Source organism: Galeopterus variegatus, unplaced genomic scaffold (assembly GCF_000696425.1).
Source record: "Galeopterus variegatus unplaced genomic scaffold, G_variegatus-3.0.2 Scaffold68, whole genome shotgun sequence".
Taxonomy (NCBI): domain Eukaryota; kingdom Metazoa; phylum Chordata; class Mammalia; order Dermoptera; family Cynocephalidae; genus Galeopterus; species Galeopterus variegatus.
Genome location: NW_007726179.1, coordinates 199997 through 223610, shown reverse-complemented (window position 1 = coordinate 223610; position 23614 = coordinate 199997). Strand labels below are relative to the sequence as shown.

General features: G+C 36.0%; 1 protein-coding gene across 1 annotated transcript in view; it reads left to right on the top strand.

Moving 5' to 3' along the window:
* Positions 1-23614, top strand: part of LOC103594376 (laminin subunit alpha-2-like) — a 256089-nt gene that overhangs the window by 215444 nt on the left and 17031 nt on the right. Inside the window, exons 5-7 of the mRNA XM_008577588.1 lie at positions 16171-16350; positions 19229-19318; positions 20707-20824. Of these exons, the coding sequence (XP_008575810.1) occupies positions 16171-16350; positions 19229-19318; positions 20707-20824 (388 nt within the window). The remainder of the gene's footprint in view (positions 1-16170; positions 16351-19228; positions 19319-20706; positions 20825-23614) is intronic.

Below are 23614 nucleotides of genomic sequence, written 5' to 3'. Positions count from 1 at the left end.
TTGAATAGACAGTATGTCATATTCTGGAATTCAGATGAGAAATGCTGTTTAAAGATATGAATTTGGGAATTTAAAGCCATGAGACTACATGAGGTCACCAGGAAAGTACATGAAAACAAGAAGAGAAGCAGTCTGAGAACCGAGCCCCGAGGGATGTCAACTTTTAGAGGTCAGAGAGATGAGGTAGAACTAGGAAAATCAAAGAGCAAACACACAGTTTTGAAAAGAGATTTCTCACAAGAGTATTTCAACTGTTACATATTCTCTTTGTTGCAGGATGTGAAAATAATCTTTTGGGAAATGTGCGCCTAAGTGCACATACGAGGTGATTTATACAATAAGCAAAGGACAATTTTCTAATTTTATTTGGTTCCTAAGAAAAGGAAAGGGTTATTAAATAAACAGTGTCAGGGGAAGGAGATCCAGGTCCATGATAAAAAACTTGACCAGGCTTTTCCAGGGTTGGTGTACATTAAACAAAAGCAAAATAATGTATGCTGTTTCATGTTCCTCAGGATCTGTATCCTAAATTATCATATCAGATCTTAAATATTGTATATTCAAGCATGTATCACAATGGTACATACTTGGAATGACATCTGAAGGATAAACTCTGAATGTTGAGACTTACTCTGAAAAAATTTTATAACATGAGAATTTTGTATTTAGTTTCTGATATTCACATTTAACATATTCACAATTAGGTTTTGATTCTGGCTTTTGATTGTATTTGTAAAACTTTGAAAGAAATTTATGTTTAAGTACAATTTTACTTGTGATATTTTAAGAGACTTGTCAGTAGAATTGTACGTATTGAGAAAAACAACAGTCACCAGTCCATTCATGTTAGTTTCTTCTCCATTGTGATCAATCAGAACTCAAGAGACATTTTATTTTTATGTAAAACCAAGGTGGTGTCTTGTGTGATGCCAAACATCTGGGTGAAACTGAGAAAAATATAGTTACTCATCAGTGTTTATTACTATCTGGATATTTGATGTCATGGAAATGATAAATCATAATTAGCATTTCAATTGATCAAACAGATGTTCATTGAAAAACAAACAACCTATTCCACAAGCTGAAAGGACATTTTAGATGACCCCCCCAAAGTGTGACTGTTCTGATTCTCAAAGTTAAAAAGAAACAAAATTTGTCAAAATAATCCATTCCATGACGTGTAAAGATAGGGTATATTACTTTATAAATATGAGATTTTACACTAAAATGATAATGTGTTGAAATTTGACTTAACCTGTTGTATTTTAATGATATTAATGACTGAAAACAGCAGCAGGCAGAATTATAAGTTGAAATATAATTTATAATGTAACATACAATTTAAATATTTATAATATAGGTTTAAATATAGATTAAAGCATAGTGCATATTTTTGCCAGGTGATTATAGAGCACCCCAAAATAATTATTTTAAAATGGCAATATTTGGACGTATAAACTCGAGAATGTTTATTTTAACAATTGTTCATTAGCTTGTTGACCTACGTCCACATTTGTATTTTTACTTGAGGAAGAAACAGGATTGCTAGTGGTATATGTGTATTTCTGCACAGAATGTATAAGTTGATTATGTTTGTGTCATAAGAGAATGCTTTTCTCTTTTTTTGTCAGTGCTGTCATTTCTCAAATATACCACTGCAAGAAAATAGGGATATATATATATATATGGGAAGAGATCCAGGTAAAAACAGAGTGGTGCATGCTCTTAGAACTGAAAATAAGTTATGTTTTATTTTTTTAAGTCACATTCTTTAAAGACTCAGAAAAGGAATTTTAAAGAAGCAGGGGTATAGCTGTGGCCATTCGGGGGAAGAATTGTTTCAGCTGTAGAGTACCTTACTGGAGGATAGGAAGATTACGAGGTCTCCCAGTGAAAGAGTTTAATGAGAAGAAAGGATTAGAAACAGGAAAGGTGAATCATCAGGAATGAAATCAAAGAAGGGACTGAATATTGGTCAGATTTTCAGAAAAACCTGCAAACCAACCATAGCTCATGCTAACACCATTTGTGGGCCTGAGATTTTTCAAGAGCATTCCTCTAGGAGTGCACTCCCTTCATTGTGGGTAAAGGCAGCCCAAGGAGCCTGACCATTGTGGCCTCCAGTACCATGCCATGGAGTGAGGTGATCCGGATAGGAGAAATTTGTGTGTTACCTCTCAACATAGGTGACAGTGCCTAGGCTGCCTGTAGACAGGATTACATGACTAGGTAGTCACTTAATAAGGAATGGCATCTCTCCTATTGATGAGTCTGTGTCTTTATTTGCACTTTATCAGACTGAGATACTGAAGATGGCAGTGAGGCTGATAGTGGTGGGACACGAGAGACTAAGAGAAAAGCTACGGGGAAGCCTGAGATGGGAGAGAAAGGTAATTTTTAGAAATAGATTAGAAACATTCCATTCAGGGCAGTGAATATTCACTGGACTTATGGTGTACCTCTTTTTCAAGGAAGCAAGTTCTCAGCTGTTAGAACTACAAGAACAACATTAGATAATCCTGACATATGTTTAATTTTAATTTTTTTGTAGGTGTCATTGTTATAAACTATCTCAATAAAGAGATTCATGTTAGCTTCTTATTTTGGAAATAAGATAGTGAAAGGGAAGAAGAAATGAAACTGTCTTGCCATTTCTCATTAGAGAATGTTTAGAATGAAAACAAATGAGCAAACTCTTAAGCCCAACAGCAGCATTAGTAACAATGTTCCTAATTTAGCTCCTTTTCTTTTTGCTAAGGATGAACAGTTGTATTTCTGTCATTAATAGAAAAAGGAAGAGTGCCTAAACAACCCATTATAAATTCTTTTGGGAAAGCATATTACAAATAATTGAAAACAAACCTGATTCTGTGAACCTGGCAGCAAATGTATAACAGAAAGCAATTCAGCCCTGGCCCCTGGATGATTGATTAAATGTTTTATTCCCTTTACCTTTCATTCACGCTGTGTTTGTCAAAAGGAAAGAGAAAAGGAATGTTGTGAAACAAAGTCCACTTTAGACAAAGAACTTACAATAATGATCAATGACCTCTAATCAGCTGCTTATTCATTTTTCTCAAGTTTTAATGTTTCTAAATATTAGCTCTTCTGCATGGTTCCTGCAGAAAATGAGGCCTTGCGTTTCAGCATGTCCCCACCCCCCGCCAGCTCACCAACAACACAAGCTGTATCTGAGCTGCTTTGAGGGCATGGCCCTGCAGCTTCCTGTGGTCGGTTATTAGTCTGAGTCCAGGAAAGAAACAAGAACACTGTGTACTGGGTAAATCTACAGAAAACTTCGTCTTCTGGTTGTGTGGGAGGAGAGGTCCCTATGTGCACTCTGTTCCTTTGAAAGGACCAGAGATCTGTTGGCGCTGTACAGATGTTGAGGTGCACAGAGCCAACATCCTACAAACCTAGTAAATAAATGATTATGATGTAACTGTACAGAATAATGGTAGGAACCTAAACCCAGGATACTGTTGGCATACTGTATCGTAAGTGTTGTTTTATAAACATGTAAAATTAACACCAAACCTTCCTAAAGCCTTGATATTCTTGAATGATATCTAGCCATCTGTGAATATCACAGTGATGAGCTGCAAAGCTGGTGGCTCCAACACAATGTTGAGTATGAAGTCAGATTTATAGAGGCTACCTTCCCACATCTCATTCTTTCTCATTTTTCATATTTCTCCTCTCACAAACTACTGCCCGGGTATCAGTAATTCTACAGCCTCATTTTCCGGCAGCCTTTGTGTTGGTACTTGGTCATCTATTCTGATCTCAGCCCCCAAAGCCATCGTGTCAGGGGACCAGAATATAGGCCATCCCCAGAGCAATGCCTCAGCACAGAGCTGGAGGGGGTTGAGCTAGGAAGTCCTTCCACCTCGCTTTCTCCTAATTGCTTGTGTGAAAATTGGATATGGATAAGAAGACAAAACACAAGAACATGTCCTGCTCTCCTTGATGTTCAACCACCTTAGCATTTCCAGAATCACCTCCCCATTGTGGGTGGGAACTTTGTTTCTGCTACTCATGTTGTCTGAGACTGTCCAGGTTGGTAATAGTAACTACTACAAAGGGTGGAGCACATCCTGCTTAGCAGAGAGAGACACAGTCATTTGTATATAATTTTTTACTCTCTTGAGAGTAACAACTAACACTTAATAGTCTATCTTGTGGACTAGGCATTATTCTAATCATTTCACCTAAATTATTTCTTTTAATACTCCAGACAGCACTATAAGGTATGTATATTATTATTTGCCATTTACAGAGGAAACTGATGCACAGAGAGATTAAGTAAATTACCTAACATTTACAGAGTAACTGGCAGAGCCAAAATTTGAACACAGGGAGTCTATCTCCAATGTATGTGATCTTAAACTATGATTAACTCTGAACACACACACACACACACACACAATTATACAAAGCATCAGACACACAGGGGTAGGCAATATTAGAAAAGCATATAAACATCCTTACAGTCTTACACACAGACTGAGATTTATGAACCCACTGAAATAAAAACTCATCAGTTACAGAAATAAAAAATTTGTTCTGCCAAATAAAATTAATTTTCGTTTTGTTTATTTTTTCCTCCTTGTGCAATAAAGAATCATAAGATCAGAGAGATAAGACATGTAGTTTCCTCTTACAAAGCTAGGCTCAGGGCCATATTTAGAGTAATAGACACATAATAATTTCACTTGAAAGCATAGAAACTTAACCAACCATGGATATATAATTTCATTCTAGCGATGAAACTAAGCAGGGCCAGAGTAAAGAAATAGGACATGGAAGGAGAATAAGTAAAGATATGGATAAAAATTATGTGAAAACAAAAATAAGAGGAGAGAGGCAGATGAAGGGAACATTCCGAGAATGAGCCTGTCCTATATTGACAGTAGGGACTTGGTGGGCAAGTGTCTGAGGGTGGAGGATATGGGCTGTCATTAGGGACTCAGTTTGCATACACACTATGTTAGGGATATAAGAAATGCAGCAAACCTATGGAACATGCGCAATATTGAGGAACTGTGTCTATGTTCAAATTCTTCTCTAAGAATTAGTATGGTTCCATAATTTAGAGCATCTAGTCTGAGGTTGAATCTTTCTGAGCATTAAATCAGTTGAAATCACCAATAGCCATTCCAAAATGCCACTTCTATACAAGTTGGAAAAAATTCAAAGTAATGTACTTATACACCTTTCATTTCTATACTAATACACACACATACACAATTTCTCTCTGAGAATTCTTGAGTCAGAGAATGAGACTGAAAGAGACTGAATTTCTCTTTCAAGAATGCATAAGGTTTTGTTCCAGTCTAATGACACAAGATCTGGCGCTGTATTTAGACCTCCTGCTCCAAGATTTTATTTTAATTTTAAACAAGTGTTCTCACACAGGGACTGAAAACAAAACAGGAAAATATTGCTTAAGTTTTCCTTTGTGCCATTATTATATGTCCTTCAAGAGCACTGATTGTTCTGTCCTACCAATGTAGGTCATTGTACTCTGCTTTTTTTCCTATTGAGGAATTTCTCCAACAGCTCTCCACATTAAGGAAGATCATGTTAGTTTCAGTTAGTTGTTGGTTCTTTTCTGCATAATAATGCTTTAGCTCTCAATTCTTAGAGATGTTCCAGTTCTGGTTTTGATCAGCATAGAGCTTTGCTTCCATTTACCAGGAAGGTCTCTACTGATATGGATCAATTCTGGGAATTATTGTTAAGTTTAGGACTATCCCTTGGCTTAGTGACATTCTGTTCTCTAATCAGCCTCACCACTGCCCCTTCCCAGGAGGCCTGGGCACCTTCTGACCCCAAGGTGGGTCCTGAGTGGTGGTGACTGGGAACATTGTAAGGAGTCTACCCCAGGAAGTCTAGAATGCATAGAACTAGTAGGATAAATCCTACACACATTCATGAAGAAAAGCCAAGAGCTGGGGAAACCAGACAATAAAGATAATTCCAGAGGAGCAAGAGCAAGACAATAAAGAAGGAACAAAGTTAAAATCTGGGTCTGTCACAGCCAGGATTGGAATGGAAGCCAGTTAGATGGTAGAATGTGGGGAGGGGGCATGGAACAGGCTCTCATAGTGGTGAGCTTCCTGTCACCGCAAGTCTTCAAGTAGTACCTACATGACCAGCTGTTACTCATTCAGCAAGTGCTTACTGAACCCTAATTATTGAGGCTGTGTAGTGAAGAGCTGAGGAGCACATTCAGTGAAGTCAGACAAGAACTGGAACACATTCTAGCCACGTGAACTTAGTAGCCATACTTGTTAAAATTTAAGTAGTTTTTTTTCCCTAAAAAAGCAGGTAATAATAATACCTACCTCATGTAGTTGTTGTAAGCATTAATTGAGTTAATATTATTTGAGTTACTAAATACAAATCACATGCAACAGTGTCTGGTATTCTGTAAGTACATGATAATAACCTCTGTTGTTTTTATGTGCCAAGTCCTGTGTGTTGTGATGGAATTTCTGAAATAGTTATGAAGTTGAAATAGGTGACTAATGGTTCTGTTCTCCTAGGCTTTGTCTGTTGGGGCACACCCAAACCAAAATTTGGAGGAATGCAAATGTTTGAGGCATGTGAGAGAACTTCCTTCTGGTGATTTTCCTTCATGACTTGCTCTGATGCTACTCCTCTTAGATTAAATTGGCTGTGAGTTTCAGATGATGACTGTATTCCTATATAGTTTTAGCTTGACAGCACAAAGATTTAGCAATAACATCTGCATTTGATAAAATGTAAATGAGAAGCTCCCAGAAGAGAATGAAAAAACCTGTTTTGACAACTCTTCTTTTATCCATGTAAATATTATATACTTTAAGTGAAGAAAAAAAACAATGATAAATGAGATGAAATATTTTCAAGTTGGACTGCTTCTATGTTATTTTTATTTGAAAGTATTTAAAAATAAACGTAAAATTAACTTCTGTACGTCCAGGTCCTTTCAGAGCAAAAAAAAAAAAAAAAAATGGAAAGGGGTGAGATTTGCATTTAGTAATGATCTTCTCCATTTGAGAATTTTGGATACTTAGTGGTCAGTGTTTCTTTCATACATCATGATCATGACCGGTGGGAATGATACCAAGATCTTCCATTCAGTTATGATGGATTACAAGTCACCCATCTGGGAATGTTTCAGGTGAAACTAACCTAAGCTTATCTTGAACAAGGGACTTAGAAATAAATGCTTTGTTGGATTGCTTTGAGTTACACGAAGCAAGAAGACCACCAGAAGCTTTTTGAAAAGAAGGACTGTACCAATTTTCAGACTTTGAGAAAATTGGAACTCAAAGCAGCTGGATTTTTGTTTCTATTTTTGATCTTTCCTAAAACTTTAGACCTTCTGTGTGTTCAGTAGCTCTATAGGACTTAGAAAGCACTGCCACATGAAATCTGCTCTTGATACAAAAATGTTTCAACTAACCTTGATACAAAATGAGAGACAGACAGACAGACAGAGATGCTTTGCTTTCACCAGTAGAGAAGCTACACAAACCTTTGAAGCATAATATTTTAACTAGTTTCACTAGGAGATAAGAAAAATAAAAACATAAGGTGACAAATATTCTTTGAAGAGAACTGATTTTCTTATTATGCTGCAATTTATTAATGACTATTGCTCTGACAGTGAGGAATCTGTTTAAATATTTAATGCAAGGCAAAGCTTTCATCCAGGAATGACAAATGCAAGAAATATATTTCTAAAGAACAGTAGAAAAGCAATTTAAGTTTTAGAGGCAATTGGAACCAAGTAGGTGTCAAAGCAAAATCCTTCTATGGGAGAGCGAAAGATCTGTTAAAACTAAGCTCAGGGGTAGGGTTGTAAATGATACAGTTATATTTGTTAAACAGTTCATTAAGCTGACATTTTCCTATATTCTTTGAATAGGTTAAAGAAGTTAAGGTCATGCACAGTCCTTGACATTTTATTATTAAAGCAATACTTTTCAAGCAGCTCAGTAGTTGTTGCCCATATAAGAATAGTTGCTTTGGTTGGGCTTGTAAACTTCTAATGATAGCAGGATATTCACTGAAGACCTTTCAGTGTAATCCAATGTACTATGCACTGCATGAAGAGAAAGTCTTTCCAGTTCTGGTTAGTAGGAATATTGATGACCTAAAAGAATATATGCTATTGATATAAGCATATCTCGTTACTTTTCTCTTCAGAAATGGCTCTACTAGTATCTTTAATAATTTTTTATTGATTTACCCAAAAATTGGGGCTATAGAGATACCCATATAATGTCCTTTTATAGGTTCTTGAACTATTTCAGCTCTAGAAGAATTTATTAGATTATGGTAAATAAAATTCACACTAAAATTCATGATGCACATTCAATAAATGGAATTAAAAATATAAATATATACAAAGTCAGATTTTACATGATCTACACAATACACAAATTGTAGTTTGAGTGACAAAAGATTTAGTTGTTAGAAATCATGTCACAGTCTATAATATTTGTGTACTAAAATTGACTTATTTATTCAACAGATAATTATTGAAAATCTACCATGTACTACTTGGTGTGTTAAGCACTGAGGCTATACTATTAATGAGACAAAGTTATTACCTACATTGAACTTATAGTCCAATAGCAGACACAAGCAAGCAAATAGGCAGTGATGATAGGGAACAGTCAAGGGAGCTTGGAGAATCTACAGAAGGACCTCCTAAACCTGTGCCTGTCATAACCATGAAAGACACAATCCTGAACGCCATAATAACCAATGTAGAAATCCCAAAAGATCAAAATCCCTAAAGTGCTAGACAGTTCCTGGAGGTATTTATAGAAGACACTGGCATCACAGCTAAGACCTTAAAGATGTGTAAAGTATATCAGTGTAAATGGGGAATAGTGAGGAAACATAAAATGTGTTTGAGGAAGGGACTCAGATATAAGGCAGGCCAGGGCATAATAAGGGAAGTGAAAATGATTCAGTGACCATATAGTAGGCATCAAATAAATATTTTTGAATGAATGAGTGACTGACTGACTACCTGGATGAGAAATACTGAAATGTGAGGATCAGAGATAGAGCTCTGAAAGGTAAGCATATGTAGTCAGCCTTCAGAGTACCTAACTTTCTGAATAATGTTTGAATTAATAAAAATAATCCTGAAAATTACAGTTGGCAGTTGGAGGAAATAACAAAATATGGGGTAAAGGAAAATGGAAAGTGCCCAATATGACAGGAAATAATGTCTGGGAAAAAATTCAGTCCATAATCCTTTATTTGCTCATTAAGGCCCTAGAGATTCTTGATAGGGAAATCTCTAGTCTGAATATTTAAATATTTGATTAATCTGTATTACAAATGACATATTATGCAACATTTATTATTTATCTAGTATATTTATATTCCCCATGTATTACTATTTCATATATTCATGTATTTTTATATTTTTATAACACTTAAAAATATCCCAATATTGCATTGATTTGATAAGATTTTTTAAATTACAGTTAAAAACTTTTTGATAAGGTAAAGTTATTTTTCAATAATTATTCATTTACATATAATAAAACTATTCACCAAGATGTTAATATATTTTGTAAAAACTTTTCCTCTAGAAGAAAGGTATTCTGTTAATTGTTAGTTAACTTTATACACAGTTATTGTTGTATTAGTCTATTTCTGTTGCTTATAAGAAAATACCTGGAACTGAGTAATATGTAAAAAAGTGAAATTTATTGCTTACAGTTTCAGAGACTGGGAAGTCTGAAGTCCAGGGAACACATCTGGCGAAGGCCTTATTGGTGGTGACAGTGACACAGGGGTCTCACATGGCAGAATGGCAGAACAGAGAGAGAGAGATCTCCTCATAGGATCTCCTTTTAAAGCCCTCAGAACCCCTCCCACAACCACCTTTAAACCATCAACTTATTATTCCATTTACTAGGGCATGGTACTCACAGTCTAATCACTTCTTCAAGGCCCCACCTTTCGATTACCGTAATAGGATTTCCCACCCTCTTAACACTGTCACAGTGGGAGCCAAGTTTCTAAAACCTGAAACTTTGGGGGACACAATGTAAGCTTCTTCAATGAGTTTGGGAGGACATTCAATTCACAGCATTCTGCCCCTGTCCCCCCCAACTCATGTCTTTTTCACATACAAATACAATAATTTCATCTCCATAGCCCCTAAGTTTTAACTTGTCCCAGCTCAAAAGTCCAAAATCCAAAGTCCCATCTGTGAAATCAAAACAAGTTACCTGCTTCCAAGAAACAATGGTGGGACAAACATAGAGTACATATTCCCATTCATAAAGAGAGAAATAGGCCAAAAGAAAGGGGTAACAGGTCTCAAGTCTGAAACCCAGCAGGACAGGTATCAAATCCCCAAACTGGCAAATCATGTACCTTGACTCCATGTCAGGTATTCTCCACACACTGCTGTGGTAGTTGGGTCCCCAAGTCCTTGGGCAGCTCCACTCCCATGGCTTTCCTGGTCTCTGGCTATGCTTTATCTCTCCCAGGCTGGTGTTGTATGCTGGTAGCTCTACCGATCTGGGGTCACCATCGTGGTCCCGCTCTCATGGCCCCATTAGGCATGGCTCTGATGGGGATTCTCTGCTGTGACTTCAACCCTACATTTCTTCTCCACATTTATTCAACATTTTTTACTCAGCACTTAATTTTTGCCAGATACTGTCCAATGTGCTAGGGATTATATGAATTAACAAAAAGATAAAAATCCTTGAACTCTTGTGACTCATGGTCTAGTGGATAGACAGAAACAATCAACTGTAGTGCCTCAGGTGGAAGATGATGAAAGCTTGGTCCAGGGTGATTTTTAGTAGAGGTGGTGAGAAGTGTTTGGATACTGTACATATTTTGAAAGTACAGACAAGATTTGCAGATAAATTTAACGTATGATAAAAGAAAACAAAAGGAATCAAGAAAGATTTTAAAGAGTTGATCCAAAGTAGCTGAGGCCGGCCTGGTGGTGCACTGCTACAGTGCGCTGCTTGGGAGTGTGGCGGTGCTCCCGCCGAGGGTTCGGATCCCACATACAGACCGGCGGCTCACTGGCTGAGCGAGGTGCGGGCGCAACACTGAGGGTTGTGATCCCGTTGCCGGTCCCGGTCCAGTACGGGCATGACACTGAGGGTTGCGATCCGTTGCCAGTCATGAAAAAAGACAAAAAGGAAAAAAAAAAAAAGTAGCTGAAAGGATGGAATTATTTAGTAAGATTGGAAAGACTAGGGCTGAAACCCGGGAACTCAGTTTGAGATGCCTGTTAGACAACCAGGTAACTTTATCAAGTTGGCACTTGGCTTCTGCATTTTGACCTTCAGAGAAGAGGTCAGGCCTGGAGATTGAAATGTGGGAGACATCAGTATGTTGATATTTAAAGCCCTGAGCCTTGATGGGATTACTACGCATGTGTGGATACAGCAGAAGAAAAGGCCAAGGACTGAGCGCTGTGGTGCCCTAATATTAGAAAGTTAGGGAGGAGCAAAGGTAGCAAGCAGTGAAGGAGACTGAGAAGTGGCCTGAGAGGTAGGAGAAAAAAATGGACAGTGTGTCCTGGAAGTCAGTGGAGTAATTGGTTTTTTCAAACTGCTCCTAATAGGTCAAATATGGCAAAGACTGAGACTGGCCATTTTGGCTAGTAATGTGAAGGACACTAGTGACATTACCAAGAAAAGTTACAGTGGAACAGAGGGAGCTCTGGAATAATAGGAGCACAGTGGAGGAATAGACCAAAAAAAGTATATTTATTGACCATCCAGAGCCAGACCCAGAGCCTTTGCCCTGTGCTAAAGCACAATAAGTCTCTGCACTGTTTCCTGCTCCTAAGCTTCCAACAGCTCACTTCCTTTCTCCAAACACACACTTTTTTTCACAGTCTAAAATAAAAATGATTGGTCTCATTTTTCAAAGTTATCTTCATAATCTTATTCTCCCTCCCTGAAATAATACCATGTTAAGCATGATTGGATTTAAGAGGTTCCCAGATGTCTCAGCCACTCATTTACATAGGAATTCTTTGGCCACACCTAGAGATAGCTAATCTCAGCCTTTAACTATGGGATTATTGTTCTATCTCCTGGGATCTCCTTACTTTTAATGTGTTGTATCTACTTTATTGGAACATTCATAGAGGTTGATAATGCAAACAAAAATGTTCAGTGTTCTAAGAGAGCATTCTAGATTTCAAGTTGTCAACTCCATCCACTTCCACTACTCATTTTAAAGTTTCTGATAGTTTTTACTGATCTTTCAGCAGACTTCATTCTCCCATCTATTTATTCATTTAACAAACTTGTATCATTGGGGAGGGTGTTAGGTATAGCTCTTCTAGCAATCTAAAGCAGATATAGTAAAATAAATAGACAAGCATAATAATAAGGGACAATTATCTATATTAGAAATCTGATTATTTGCTGCATAAACCATTTAAAAATGTGTTCTAATGCAAAAATGCATAGAGGCACAAAGGTCTTATCCATATGCAAGACAGACATGATTTATGTAGTATTCTTACACTAGTAAAAACAGAATTATTTGGGTGAATGGAATATAATATCAACTTAGTCATTTGGTCATAAAAAGAGATATTTCTGATGAGGTTATTTTGTTTGTTTGTCTGTGAAGACTAATTGCAAAGAAAAGTGTAATTTTAAAATCTAAAAACCAGTTGATCATCATAGTCTGATATTTTCAGCTGGAATGAATTCCTGTGACAGCATGAACATACACCCGCCAACATATCTGTAATAACAACCATTTCGGCAGACACTAGACTGCCACAGAGTTCCGAGGGCCTCACAGCAAGACAGTGGTGGACTTGGGGACTGATACTTTTCATCTTCCTTGAAGATAGACACCCTCCAGTTGCTACCTCGTAGGAAATCAGGAAGAATGCTCCACTATCCAGTGGACTTGGAATTACACAGCACAGTGCTAGTGAAAATATCTTATCCAATATTATGATGTATTTTGAAGGAGAGTGGAGGGAAAAAAACAGCGGAAAGAAGCTGCACACAACAAGGCCAAACAGCTGGCTGGTTTTATATCCCAGAAACAGCTTGGGACTAACTATACTCACAAGATCTCTTGGCAGAGTAGCTTGATGAAAATACCAAAGCGGTGAGGAGAAGTATTGTTTTGCTCAATACTGCATATGGCTTATTAACCTAAATGTGAACATATACGCTTTTTTTTCCCTAAAAGTCTTTGTATGTTTAAATGAGGAACTCACCAATTCTTTGTACAACACAAATGTGGTTCATCACAGCATCAAAACCAAGTAAACCTTAATAATTTTCAGAAATTTAATCATAGACATGTAGTGATTTTCTCCTTTTTTTCAAATAGTATTTTGGGGGTGGTCAATGGAGAACTAGAAAGAAATTTAAGCATGAATTCACTGGTGACTTTTTTGGATGCTAAAATGAATCTCTAAGGGAAACTGGTTATAATGGCTTCATGCATCTACTTATTCATTTTAACATTTAATTGGTACTTCCTTAAGCTATAAAGACAACTTAATTTCAAACACATTTTTTGCTCACCTGCTAGTTGCCAGAATTGTGAAATATACAAAATCTACTTTACTCTTTTAGAATTTCATGCATTAGAGATTTTCAGTATTTTAAGATTCAGTATTTTAGGAGACCTTGAATTCCATCACCCTCAAATGTGTTGATTAAATAAGTTTATTCTTTACTAAGTATCCAAGATAGATTCAATTAGCTGGGACATTTCATATTTTTATCATGAGGCATTTTGAGTCTTTTTCTTTGTGACATCAGAATTAGTTTCTCATCTCAGAGTATGCTACATTTCTCTAGTGATTCAAGTAGTTTATTGGCAGTCAGGTTGTAAAATGCTCTCTGGGTTTATCTGAATGCAAGATATTAGGAATGGAAATACATATCATTGCCACTCCTGTCAAAAAATGTAATTAACACACATGATATATCATCTTGCAAAAGTGGATGAAAATCCCAGTGGGTGACCTTGAGTCACCACTACCCAGTACATGCATGGACCGTCCTATGCCTGAAATTCTCCCACAGCATACTTGTTGCAGTCCTGTCTCCTTAGCTCTGTGTGTGCATATGTGCATGTGTGTGTGTGTATTTTCAGTTCCAAATCTCCCACTCAATTTCAATTTCTTTAACAATTTTGATTTGACTCAATTTATTGCCTAGGTAATAAAACATCTATATAGCAGAAAAAAAGTGAGTGTACTTCCCAATCAGCATACTGAGAGTTTCCTCAGTCTTTTTTATTTTTTTATGGTTTCACATAATTAATTATATAGATGTATAATTTAATTCACTAGTCCCACAATTATGGATATAAGGTGTTGTCCAATCTTTTTCTATGACCCCCCCCCCCAAAAAAAATGCTGAAAGGTATTATTGTCTTTGTCTGTTTGGGCTGCTATAACAACGTTCCATAGACTGGGTTGTTTACAAACAACAGAAATTTACTTCTCACAGTTCTGGAGGCTGGAAGTCTGAGATTAGTGTACCAGCAAGGCTGGGTGCTGGTGAAGACTCTCTTCCTGGCTTGCAGACTGCCACCTTCTCCTTGTATCCTCACATGACAGAAAGAGAGTGAGCTAGCTCTCTGCCCTCTTCTTATTAGGGCACTAATGCCATTCATGAGAGCTCCATCCTCAAGACCTAATCACCTTCCAAAGGCCTCACCTCCAAAGACCATCACATTGGGTTTAGGGTTTCAACATATAAATTTTGAAGGAGACACAAACATTCAGTCTAGTGGATAGATTCAGTCCGTAGGTAGTATAATGTCGATATTATGTTTGTAAGATAATTCCCAGAAGTGGAACCACTAGGTCAAAAATTCTATGCACTTCTAATTTTGATAGTTATTGCTGAATTGACTTTCCTAGGGGTTAGTATGTGGCATTTTACACCTGTACTTGTAGAGGATATGCCTGGATCCCCTTAGCATTGCCATCAGAGAGTGTTACCAATATTTTGGAGTTTTGCCCACCTGAAAAAATGGGAAGAAGTTTATCAGTGTGTTCTTAATTTACATTTCTCTTATTATGAGTGAGGTTCAGTATTTTATCAAAAGTTTAACAGCCATTTATATTTCCTTTTTTTTTGAATAGTGCCCTCACATATATTGTCAATTTTTGTATTATGTTTTTGGTCTTTTTTCTTATTGATTTATAGAAGTTCTTTAGGTATCAGGAACATACTTCCTTTATCTTTGACAGGAGTTCTTTTTATTTTATCAGTTTGTCCTTTATTAGAATTCTTTGTTTTTGAGAAATCTCTGTGAGAGCATGTCAACCTCCTGTGCCTTCAGTAGGCAGTTCCTTGACAATGTTTTTACATGGAAAATGGTCTGATTACATTGTATTTCTTCTGGTGTCAATTGTGCTAAATTATTTTCCTAAAACAATTCACCATTCCATCTAGATATAAAGTATTTTTATACAGTACATTTTCATATAATGTACCATATTTTTCACAGAATGTGTACATTCTTGTAATTTTTGTAAATTTTGTATATTTTGTAAATCCTTGGTAAATTTTTGTCTTCTTGGTCTATCAGTTACTAAAAAATAAACAAATAACAACAAAATCAACCTATAGAAATTTCTTACTTGGATTAAAATTTTCCTTATAATCTGCCCATTTTTGCTCTCTATATTTTATGCCTATACAATGTGATGCTTTCAAGTTCAGAATTTTTAAAGTTCCCGATGGGTTCCCTGTTTTTATCTGATATTTCATAACTTTTTTTCCTCCACATTTTCTGGTTTCTAACTATGTATCAGATTCTTAAATAATTTAGGGCACAATAATTGTCAGAAAAAGGATGATCGATTTAAGAATTTACAGAAATCCTAGGACAGTCAAGTTGATGACATGGCTTGGAATAGAGGGATACATTTAATCGTAGCATAAAGAGAACACCTAAAACATAAGCACATTAATTGGATGTATATGTATTAAAAAGACCATAAAATACTTCAATCACTTCACTATATTTCAGTGAGTAAACATGAAACTGCATCTGCCTAATTGGGAGAATGGGAACTTGCCTTTATTTTTCCAAGAAGAAAGAAACAAAACCAGATATTTAATTTTTGGTAAACTTAGTCGTTAAATTATTTTTCACATTGCGTAGATTCACATCTCTCTCATCAATGGGAGACCAAGTGCTGACGACCCTTCTCCTGAACTGCTGGAATTTACCTCTGCTCGCTATATTCGCCTGAGATTTCAGAGGATCCGCACCCTGAATGCCGACTTGATGATGTTTGCTCACAAAGACCCAAGAGAAATTGACCCCATTGTCACGAGAAGAGTAAGTTATGATGAATCAGACTGAAGCCTGTGAATGATACTGCACCATCTTTTTAATTGTCCAATTGTTAAAGAATTTAAAAATAATTCTTTTAGTGATTTGTAGGAGTGGTTATTATCAAAGACTTTAAAATTCCGATAGACCTTCCTTTGTTCAAATCCAAACTGTGCCACTTATTCGGTGTGTAACATTTATCAAACTTTTAACATTCTTAAACTTTAGTTTCCTCTTTTGTAAAATAAGGACCATACTATCTAGTGCATAATCTTATTTTTGAGGACTATTTTAGTTTCTGTTTTTTAGGTGACCTGTAGTACTACTATAATTGGCTTTGGGAAGTTAGTACTGGAAGTGCAGGGGCTTTGAAACATTTTTGGCCACAAAAATACATTTTATATTATACAGAAATACATTTTATATTATAACCTAGTACACACACACTTAAATTTTAATGTGCTTAGAATCAGCCAATGATCTTGTGGAAATATAGATTCTGATTTAGTATGTCTAGGGCAGACCTCCAATTTTAGAAAGTTCTACAATTCTAGACAGTTTCTACAATTCTAGAAAGTTCCCAGGTGACGTCAGTGTTGCTTATATGTGGATCATTTTGTCTAACAAAGTAAGTTAGTTTGTGTTTTGTTAATGAATCACAAGCCATAGTGAAGCAAAAATGCACTGCCCTAAGGGAAAACTGATTCTATGTACTGTTTCATTCTCCTTTACAAATAAAATATCAGGAAAAAAAAAATAGGTTAAAGCATCTTTTTAACAGATCTTTGAACACAGGAGCTGACAGAAGTGCTATCGTCCAGTGTTAAACTGGAATTTGTAGGATTATGATGTAGATGATCAGCCAGATTGCTATGAATGATAATTGCACTTTCTCCCTTGTACCCCCTACCACATTCACTGATTTATGTCACCTCCCTTACATGCTGCTATACAACTAAGACATATGACCAAGACAGTCAATTCAGCCATAAATCCATAAAGCAAATCCATGCTAACAGAGTACTTACTATATGAGTAGAGGTATAGGTAAGAAAGAGGATTGTAGGGAGAAACTAACATGGTGGGCCAAAGCACTTAGTTCTAGAATGATCCTACAAAGTTCAACTGCTGCCACCAATTGCCAAATTGCTGAACCAGTGGGCTGAATTTTCATAGTTCCTGAATACTCCACATATTTTGTCTCTTTATTACTTAACTTCTGCGCACCTAACCTTGAATAACTTTTAAAGTTTTAGTTATCCCCATACAACATATGTTGGATGTTTTAGTGCCCTGTATTTTCCAAACCTGAAATAATTTTACTTTGTATTGTAAATTCTCTGATGCAGAAGTAATCATTATTTTTATAGCAATGTTTAGATCCTTTGCTTGTTTAAAAAATGCCTTTTGATTCTAATTTTGGCATTACTTAAAAATATACACCCAGGAAGGCTGAATAATATTGAAGTAAAATTTAATCTTTCCTGACAGTATATCTATCAGAGAAAAAAAAAATCAATTGAAATAAATTAGTGTTCCTTTTATCATCTTTTGCAGGAGGCAGAGTGGGGGTTGGGGTGCACATCTATTATTTATAACTGCATTGTACATGAGCCTTTGAAATAATGCAGTAGAAGTCAACATATAAATATGTTTTTTGAAAGTACTCAAGTTCAATAAACATTACATGTAAATTTAAGTGTATAAAAATAGGATATTGAATTTCAGCTCTTCATGACTCAAAAGGAAAGCATTTTACATTTATATTTAAAACAGACTTTCTAATTTTAAAAGCATCTGCAAATACTACTGTGTCAGCTTTCTGAGCAAATATCTCTATTGCATCTATATTATTAAATGATGAAGCTAAGTGAAAAGGGGATTTTTGCATTACCCAAACTTTCTAGCGAGTCCTATTAGTTCAAGGTCTAGGTATATCAAATGAGATAATGTATAAAAAATATTTTAAAAGACACTATATGTAAATAACAATAACAAACCAAAGGAAGAAGAAAGAAGTAAAAGGAAAAAAAAGAATTTGTACTCAACATTCAGGTTTGTGTCCACTTACTTATTCTCATTAAATCTTGTTTTTTTTTTTAACTGTATGATTGGAATAATAGAACCATCTACCACTAAGATCATTATTTGGATTCCATATAGTAATGTAAAGTGCTCTGACAATTATAAAATTTAATACCCATGTTAGTTAAAATTTTAAAAATAGCTCAGCTCTATAATTTTGAATATCTTTAATAGATAGCTGGGTATATTAAAATAATTAGGATCATAGCCCTATATTAATTTCAGAAGGTGTATGAACACTTTAACATCACAATAAAAAAGCAAATATCCTTCACATCAAACTTGCAGTTCGTTACTTTTTATTTCCTCGTAAATACAGGCAAGAAATGTATTGTTATTAACACAATTTTGCCTAAATTTGTTGGTTCTTTTCAAATCTATCAAGTAAAACAGTCTGCATGTTATTCATGAATACTGAGTTTTCTAAAATCACAATAAAAGAGGTTTTCTTTCAAGAAACCAAGTGAACAACTTTTATGAAGAATTATTGTCCTTAGCCCTAGATAAAAACTACCCTCAGAAACAGGTACTCCAGCATGGACTTTGTGCTGTGTATGGGAAAGACATTTCTAAAATGTCCACCTCACATAAATTAGAGGTATTCTTTCTTTGGGCTGTGATTATAATGCTGAGAGTTACTTTATCTGTTTTGTGATCCCTCACTTGTCCACCAGAAACACAAACCTGCTTCAGACTAAGGATGAAAGCAGAAAATAAAGTTTTTAACTGAATGTTTCCTTTGTTATTTTCGCCTTGCAGTCATCTTAACAGGATTTCTCTCTGGATTGCTTTTTTGCAGTATTACTACTCGGTCAAGGATATTTCGGTCGGAGGGATGTGCATATGCTATGGTCATGCCAGGGCTTGTCCACTTGATCCAGCGACAAATGTATGTATATTTATAGGATGCTTAGAAAAAAATGAAGCTCTGAACTGTAAAATGCTTCGTGAGAGGCTTTGCTGACAGGGAACACTGTGAATGCGTGTCAGATCCCCACTTAGACGTGTAACAGAACACCGTGCCAGGGTGAAATAGAGCTGGCAGTTAGGATGATAGACTTTGAAGTCAGCCATCACAGTATCAGAAAACAGATTAGTTTTTTTTCCAAAAAGGCTCCAAACTAGTCTATCTATTTTGAAACCTCTTTAGCTGTGACAGCCCGCTGCATGATTTAGCTTTAGAGAATGCCTACCATCAATCAACCTGACCATTTCTTTAAAATTTTTTAATCAAAAAAATTAATGCAAACAAATGAAAAATGTGCATGGAAGTAAACATAAATGGCCACAAAACAGGAGGCTGAGGTAGGGCAGCGGCAACAAGGAGCGGGTGAAAGAGAGAATCCAAGAGAGCACTGAAAGTGCCAAACCAGAAAATGCTGGAATACTTTTGGGTAGAATTTTTTGTTAATAACAATGTATTAGTTAACAAAGAAGAAGATGAAAGAGTATCTATTTTTGCTGTCATAAACAAACTGGCAAAATTAAAAATCATCTGCTATACAGTATATGGAAGAAATATATTGAATAGTAAGATCGGTGAATATATGTAGAGCTATGGATTTTTTTCTCCACTAAAATTGTAATACAAATGACATTACACTCAAAGCTAGTTTACTGATTAACGGGTTATAATGTTATCTCCTAGGAAGTTTCAAATACCCTGGCATATTTTTCTGGGCAAGGTTGTAGTGCTGTTTTCTGCATGGTATGGGTGCCCATCAGGTGTACTGATTGGTGGTATTTCCCAGGCTTTAAGAGACCACAGGCAGCCTTGGAAGCCCAGTTCCATGCGGTGAATGAGACTGTGTTCAGAGCGCACACACAGAGGAGACTGAGTCCTAGGAACATTAGATTTCTGTTCTACCTGTGCCTAAGTAAATGCCTAGAAATCAACTCCCTCCTCTTTTGCCACATCTAGAAATGTTAATACCACTTTGAGAGATGACTTAAACTGGACACATCCAATCCCCAAAATCCTGAATATCTCAGTCATCAAAGAAGAGAATACAGTCCTCAAAACTACTCCCTATTAGGCCTTCCTACTTTCTTCTAAGTCTAAACCCACTGCTTCCAGAGCCAGCCTGAACCTTGCTAAGCTGGTGTTCATCAAATATACTCCTCCAAGGCTGGCACTTTTTGCTTCCCAGGGTGACAGGAGTTTTACATTTTAGTGCATAGTCTAGAAGTTTTTTTCTTTTCTTCATATGACCTTTCAGAGCCTCTCATTTATGGTTCTAAATAATACTAAAGTTCATTCCCTCCTCTTTTGACTAGAAATCTCGCTGTGAGTGTGAGCATAACACATGTGGCGATAGCTGTGATCAGTGCTGTCCAGGATTCCATCAGAAACCTTGGAGAGCTGGGACTTTTCTGACTAAAACTGAGTGTGAAGGTATGTTCTGGGGAAGCTGACAGGGCGAGTCATTCTCCTTTTCCAAGGACATAGGTAATGGAAGCATGTGGTGATTTTAGGTAAACTCATATTTCTGATGTACACATTTCATCCAAAGCAAGAATGGTAAATTCTTTATCCTGCTATCTTAGTTGCTCAACTTTTGGGTTATTTTTTTTTTTTTAATGTGGCAAATATTTACCAAATACCTATGAATTTACCATTGTGGAAGGATATGAGAAATAGATAAACCTATACATTTAATTATCATCAGGGTGAACCTGATGCTTATTGCATCATGTTTATGTAGACTACTAAAAATGTAAATAAACATTAAGCAAGACCTAGACTATGTAGAGACTAGTCTTCCAAACACACATTATCTACAGCTCCCTCCAGCTGCTCCCTTTGCAGTCCCACCCTCTACCCCCCTCTCCTCATAAATAGCCTTTGAATACCCATCATCTAATAAAGGGAAAAAGATCAGAGGTAAGAGATTATACCCCACAGATTAGGTTTATTATCTGAAAGAAAAAGGCACTATGACTCATTAGTTATGAAGGGTGGTGTTTGGGGCAGTAGCTGGAAGGGCACAGGAGTAAAAGTTTTAAAAAAGGCAAGAGGTCAAATTTGGGGAAATTAATATAGTGATAATCATTAGCATAAACTATGCTATAGCAATTATTGGACCATGACCACTAGTTAGGGAGAAATTGGCTTACCACAAAATATTTACATTGTATAATGATAAAGTAAAATTTAAAAATAAAAATAATAGAATGGCTATGCAAACATGTCAACAAATACTCATTTATACTTTAATATTATCACTTTGAAAATAACCCATATGTCCAGTTTTTCCTGAAGGGAAATCTCTAAGACAACTGGTAGAATATAGTATAAGGCATTGGAGAAACCTGTGTTTCTGGACATTTTCTCAGGCCAAGAAAAGATCTAAAAACGGACTTGTGGTAAACTGTAAAGCCAAACTGAATACAAATATTAATACTTTAGTGAATCAACCTTAACTACATTTTTTTCAGTTTAATAAGTACAATTGGCCTCCAAAACAGGCTAGGTTGACATTTTAAATTAATACCAAACCTATATAGTCATTGAATAACAAATTAATTCAACTTACATTTACCATAAATCACAATAGATCTTTGAAATGATTGGATTATAACACACTTAAATCATAAAATAGTCCCCAACCACAAAATATACTTTCTTTTCAATTTAAGATTCTGCATATGCTATCAGTGTCTTGAGTCCATTCACTTTCTTTACTCAACTTATTTACTTTTTGATTTGTGTCTGTGTGTGTACAGATATTTTGGATTAGAATTCTCTCATTATTACTGGGACATATCTGGAGGCATGGGCCACCACTGGATGGTCACCCACCATTGTAAGGGATCACTGGAGTCCCAGCGTTTGTTTTCTTCAACTACTCCCAGCCCTGTTCCAGCTAATCCCTCAGTTCTCCACAGAGAGCAGACATTCATTCCTAAGAGTGACTTTAAATGAAATGTCACCCGGGGATATTTGCTTTCAAGCTTCTTCAGATTTTAATTAAGTTTCTCTTCTGTTTTTCGAATATCAACAATCACAAGTTGGAGCAGCATTTGATGGTGGGGATTTTTCCTGTTGCCTCAGACATCATGTTACATTTTACTGCTCTTTACCTGGGTATCTCTGTTGTAGGACAAAACAAAAAAGATAGATTAACTCCATAGCAACAGCGGTAGACTAAACAGAGCAGAAGATTCCCACTTGTTACTATGTACATTTTTTAAATAGTGGCATTATGTAACAATTTTTTCATTCTGTGTAGAATAAAGGGGAGGCTATATTTCCAAATTGAAAAAAAATAAACATTTAAAAAACCCAGAAATTAAAGATGGAGGTCTTAAACATAAAACCTTAGATACAATCATGCTTTTGACAGTGTATGCATTTGTAAAGCTTATATGAAAATTTTCTTTTCCATGTTGAACAGTACTTCAAACATCTTAACATTTAGAAAAATATTCTGTGACATGTTAAAGCCCTCCATAAAATTAATAATCGCCTTCTAATTCATTTGAGTTTAATTTTGATTTTCATCAATTGAGCTTATTAAGACAAGATATCTCTCAAGATCAAAGAAAATTCTTTCATTGCTAAGCCTTTACTGAAGAACAGCTTCATATCATCTGTCTTGGACATTCTGTGAAATAGTAAGTTTCTGGTGACAGAGCAGAAAAATGGCTCTTTGTGAACAGGTATTATCGATGTTGTCTGAGGCTGCAGAGTAGAGCTGGTCAGGGTGCTGTTGATCGACACAGGCAGGGCCGTAGGCAGAGGGTCCTGGCTGCACGGAGTATGAGAAGGACTGTTACTCAGGCATCAGTGTTTTACCTTCATTAGCTCATAGTTATAAATACTTGTAGCAACACGATTTCTAAATTGTGTGAGAATAAATTTGTATTACTCTATGCTTCCCTCTGCTTATACTGGCAGCAGAAATCTTGACTGTTTCTTGCAATGTATTTTTACAACTGGGTTCTTGAGAATTCTTGTATATTGTCCTAAAGATACAAAATTGCTTATAATGCCTACTGATTTATATTTATTACTGCATGTTACTGTAAAATAAAGTTTGAAGCTCTCCATGAATATAGCAAAAATACTATATTCTAAATAAAAAGTCAGTAGGTCAGGGAAGATATTTGCAACAAATGTAATGAGGAGATAATATCCTTATAAGAGATCTTACATATCAATAAGAAAAAATTCAATAAATCG